Raw genomic sequence first — 5,268 nt, 5'->3', positions numbered from 1 at the left:
GGCATGTGGTGCTGGGGGATCGAACTGCGGTCCCTGTGCTTTGGCAAGCTTGTTTCAAGTAGGTGCTTTAGACCACTGAGCCATCTCTCCAGCCCAACACCTGCTTTTTCTTATCACTGTGTGACAGGCAAAATCAGATGTATTAAGTCACTCTCTCCTAGGTTGAAAACTCATATACAAAGGAACTTAAAGCTGTTTTAAGTATATTTACGCTAATCATTGTTTCTACTGATTTTGAAGTATTAAGTGAAGGCTACTGCTTGATAATTGTCATATAATGTCTATTTAATCCAGACTACAGTGGGGAAATACCACTATAAATGTATTGTTTCCAAGTGCTTCATACCAACATTTTTCAAGGACAACATCAAAACACTAGTAACCCTGCTGCTGAGGTTAATCAGAGGGGTAGGCATAATCTCTAGTGGATATCCCCTAATCCTGGCTTCTTGCTCCTTCTCTCTTACACCTTGCCTGCTGGACTGCTAAAATATTATGGAATACATCTTTTGCTATGGATATGTACACGCAGTCAGAAGAAGAACAAACAAACTCCATAAATCTTACTTTTAACCCTTGACAGCAGCACTGTATAAAAGCTTCCAGATCCGCCACGTGTTCTACAACTTCAGAAGCTACAACAGCATCAAAAGTCTCTTCAGTGTCTTGCACAATCTCTTCCAGGGAACATGCTCTATACTCTATCTTCTTATCTAGGACTGGATCAAATGCTTTATGGTGCTGTGCTGTTTTAATGTTTTCCTCCACAGGATCAATTCCAAAAACTGAAGCCCCTAGACGCCCTAGAGGCTAATGGTATGAAAACAATCATCACTCTCAGGAAGAAAGGAGGATATGTTAGTAATAAAAACCTTATCAAAAATAAAAAGATTAACCACGAGGTGATGACAATTCCTGGAAATCACTTACAGGTATGGTTTCATATACCATTTTCTTTAATCTGTATCCATTTTTTTTCTTATCATTATAAGAAGTTTATTCTACAGTGAAATTTATTTGCATTTACAAGCTATAAAAGGAACAAATCAAATTTTCTGATTGTGTACCTTGTAACATAGGAACACATTATTATATTAACACAATATTAGAACTAGGAAAATGGTTATTTCTTTTTGGAAAAATATTAGGCATTTAAAAGCTGTAGTGTTTGGTTGATTGTGTAAGCTTGAGAAGCTAAGAGCTTAACTAAATTGTCTCAGCAATTCCACAACCTGGGGTGTGGAGGCCACACTCTAAAGAGACTCCTCACTTAAAGGAGAATGAGGAAAGAAGGTGGGTCCTGATCTTCCTGAAAGGATCTCCAGGCTTGGCCATCAGCTTGGATGATATCTTCTGACTCTAGCACAGACTCTTGGTTTTCTGACATGGATTCTTAATCTGTATACATTTAAAACTTGTATGTATATGGGTTCATATACCATTTGCTCTAGCTTGTGTAATTGGAAATTTTCTATAAGAAAAAAGCCTTAAAAGTAAGAATAATAACCAAGAAAACAAAAACCTATGTTTACTCGCTTCTAGTACAGTATTAACACACTTGGAATGCAATAAATGTAACACGCCATGTAAAAACAGCTATCATTTCTGAAACGTAAAAACATTCTAAGGAACAAACTGTCTTCAATAGTTTTTTTCTGGGGCTGGGGAGATGGCTCAGTAGAATAAGCACTTTCCAGGCAAGCACAAGGGCCTGAGTTCAATCTCCAGTTCTGAAGGAAAAAAAAGGTTTTTTTCTGTGACTAACCAGAAATATTTTATTTTCTTTTCATTTACAATTTACACACCACATGTTCTTGATCTAAGGCTTGCATTTTCACAGTGGATTGGCTTTCCCACTGTTAGATACAATATCCAGTAGGCACAACTTAAAAAGAGGAAAGGTTTAACATAGTTCACAGCTTTTGGGGGATGCAGTCCATAGTCAGTGGCTCTAAGGCAGGAATATCAAGGTGGAAGGGGTAGCAGACCAAAGGTGCTTAGTTCACAGTTGCCAGGGAGCAGACTGGGGGACAGTACCTACGAGGAATGGGCAAGGGGCACACATAGCACCCAAGCTGTGCCTCCAGGGGCCACCTAGACACGCCCAGAAGTGCCCTTTACAAATCTGCTAGGCACTTCTTTATTGCCCACTACACAAAGTTGACATCAAGATTAAAGGTCACATATACTTTTTGGGTTTCCTGAAACTTTTTAATTCATGTCAAAAGAAACTAGCCCACTGTGAGGTGAAGAACATACTGTATGTGCCATGGCGACTTCACCATGCAGCCAAGGCCTCTGAGAGCCTCACTGCCAACAGGGCTGAGTTTAAGGCCTTGACAGTATCACCTCCCACTGCATCTTTTTTGTTTTGTTTTGTTTTTTTGGTCCTGGGGACTGAACCCAGGGCCTTCACACTAAGCTACATCTCTAGCCTCCCCAACTTTTTCTGGAGCTAGGGTCTCACTAAGTCACTAAGTGACCCAGGTTGGGCTCATACCTGCAAGCCTTGAGCCTTAGCTTCCCGGAGTGCTGGGATTAGAGGTGTGTATCACCACACTCAGCTTGAAATCAACATTTTTGTATTTCCCTAGTATTGCTTGAATATCCTTCAAAGATCAAATTATGATACAGCATTGTAAAAAGAAGTTTCTGTGCTGATAGAACATATAAAATAAAACTGCAAAGCATAAAATTACTACGAACTGATGCAAATATTCTTCACAGGAAGAATGATTACTCTTACAAGTACTCTACACACATAAGAAAGGAGCCCATTTGTAGGCAAAATTCTGTTAGGTTTTACAAATTAAATTCAAAACAACAGCCTATTATTGCATCAAAGAGTGGGAATTCCCTAATTTCTCATGACAGAAAAGTTCACAGAACTGAACTTGGTCATCTGAATGACCTCTATCCTATTTTTAAGAAAATCTTCACAGGCTGGGGAGGCAGCTTGGCAGTCTAAGCCTACCTGGAAGCACAAGGGTGTGGCTTTGATCTCCAGGGTACTGGCTGCTGTGCCAGCCCTAGAACCCCAGGTGCACCCTGCTGGCCACAGAAACTAGGTGTGGAGGCACATGCCTGTAATCCCAGCGCTGGGGAGGCTGAAACTGGAGTATCACTATGAGTCTGAGTGGTGTAATGAGACCCTGTACCAAATAAATAAATAAATAAATAAATAAATAAATAAATAAATAATTTTTTTAAAAAGAATATATTTTTTAAAAAGAAAATCTTTAGTACAATTTTCCTATCTATCTATCTGTCTATCCATCCATCCATCCATCCATCCATCCATCCATCCATCCATCCATCCATCCATCCATCCATCCAGATCCCAAGCATTCCTACTGAGTTATGTCTCCAGCATTTCTTTGAAAATTTTGAGACACAGTCATGCTAATTTGCTAAAATGCCTGGGCTGGGCAGATTTGGGATGCTCCTGTCTCAGCTTCCTAGAGTGCTGGAATTTTAGGTATGTACCCTCCCAGCTTGAAAATTTTAGATTCCTTTTTTAGATAAACTCTTAGAAATATTTTAATTTTAAAGACATGCATTATATGTATAACAACAAAAATATAAACACAAAAAGATTTAAATCAACATTAATCAATTAAAAGAATATTATTTGTCAAAATGGTAAGTGAAGCATAAGTGTACTTCTCAAATATTTTTCCCAGTTAATGGCAAAAAAGCTGTCCCCCACTTACTTCAGTTAATAATCCACCACCACAGCCAACGTCAAGAATCTTCATCCCAAACAAAGGTTTTCCAGGATGGTGATTAGCAACTGTTTTCAAAAGATTATCTCTTCAAAAGATAATAAAGATAAAAATAATTTTACCAATGAAAAATAATAAAAGTACACAATTTTGATGAAATGTCAATCATTACTTCAACTAATTTTTTTTTTTTTCTAAATGCCATTCCTTGTACTGCCCTACTGGTTCATTTTATGTTCTGTCTGAACAAATATATCACAGTAGTTCAAATGGAGTTCTCAAACTAATCAAAATCACCTAAAAGGTTGTAGAACACTAACTGCTGATTCCACAGGTAGAATCTGAGAATATGCATTTCTGATGATTCTCAGGTTGATCATTGATTTTGCTGATCCGGGGCCTACACTTTGATAAACAGTTGTCTAACCTAAAAAAAACAACATTGCTGCTTTTCTCTGACTTAGTATTTGTTATGGTTTGTGCCCAGCTGTCCCCCCAAAGCCTCATGCAGCAATGGGGTGGACTTCTAGAGTTTGTGGGTAATTCATGATCCAATGCTGGGATTACGGGTGTGAGTGCTGCTGGGATTGTGGGTGTGAGTGCTATACCCAGCCTGGGGTGGATAGCCTAACTGCAGTATAAAGAAGGGAGAGAGATGAGTGTGGGAGAGAGCTTCTGCTCTATCCTGCACCAGCCCGCTGCTCCAGGCTCAGGCCCGCTGCGTGAGAGAGTCACTTCCCCGCGCTCTCCAGACCTTCCCCTCCCAGCCAGACCCAGCACAGCCTGAACTTCCGCCGTGCCTTGGGCCCTCCATATCCAGCGGACCCCAGGACCTGCGAGTGTGGGGGAGAGCTTCTGCTCTTTCCTGCGCCAGCCCACCGCTCCAGGCCCAGGCCCACCACATGAGAGAGGCACTTCCCCACGTTCTCCAGACCTCCCCTGCCCGGCCAGACCCACCGCAGCCTGCCCTCTGAGTGAGAACTTCCGCCGCACCCTGGGCCCTGCATATCTGACCGACCCCAAGCCCTGCGAGTGTGGAGAAGAGCTTCTGATCTGTCCTGTGCCAGCCCGCCGCTCCAGGCCCAGGCCCACCGCGTGAGAGTCACTTCCCTGCATTCTCCAGACCACTCCAGACCACCCCCGCCCAACCAGACCCAGCGCAGCTTGCCATCTGAGTAAGAACTGCTGCTGTGCTCTTGGGAGTCCTGCAGATCCACCAAACACAACACTGGTGAGTGTGTGGGAGAGCTTCTGGGCTCTCTCGCCCCGCTTCTCATACACCTCCAGACCCAGCCCAGATCTAGCATACAGGCTTGAGGTAAAACCCTGCAGCTAAAGTCCCCACAGTGAGAGACTAGGGTCAAATCCACACAGCTAATCCAGGATCAGATCATCTTACCAGAGGTGTACAGCAAGCCTACCTCCAAGGGCAACAACAGTAAGGAGCTGAGCACAGTAGCCTAACCCAAGCCAGGCACAACTGCATGAACAGAACTTGGTATATCAGTTCCTGAATTTCATTAAGTGATAACATAATTGCACC

General features: G+C 42.2%; 1 protein-coding gene across 2 annotated transcripts in view; it reads right to left on the bottom strand.

Annotated features, from left to right (window-relative positions):
- Positions 1-5,268, bottom strand: part of Coq3 (coenzyme Q3, methyltransferase) — a 51,948-nt gene that overhangs the window by 4,538 nt on the left and 42,142 nt on the right. For both annotated transcript variants that reach the window (XM_023706163.1, XM_004645929.2), the window contains exons 4-5: positions 3,714-3,813; positions 568-810 (exon numbers count right to left, since the gene is read on the bottom strand). In XM_023706163.1, the coding sequence (XP_023561931.1) occupies positions 568-810; positions 3,714-3,813 (343 nt within the window). The remainder of the gene's footprint in view (positions 1-567; positions 811-3,713; positions 3,814-5,268) is intronic.

This window comes from Octodon degus, unplaced genomic scaffold, assembly GCF_000260255.1.
Source record: "Octodon degus isolate 3935 unplaced genomic scaffold, OctDeg1.0 scaffold00244, whole genome shotgun sequence".
In the NCBI taxonomy this organism is placed as follows: Eukaryota; Metazoa; Chordata; class Mammalia; order Rodentia; family Octodontidae; genus Octodon; species Octodon degus.
Note: the sequence above shows the minus strand (reverse complement) of the source record. Positions and strands in the feature narration are given on the sequence as shown.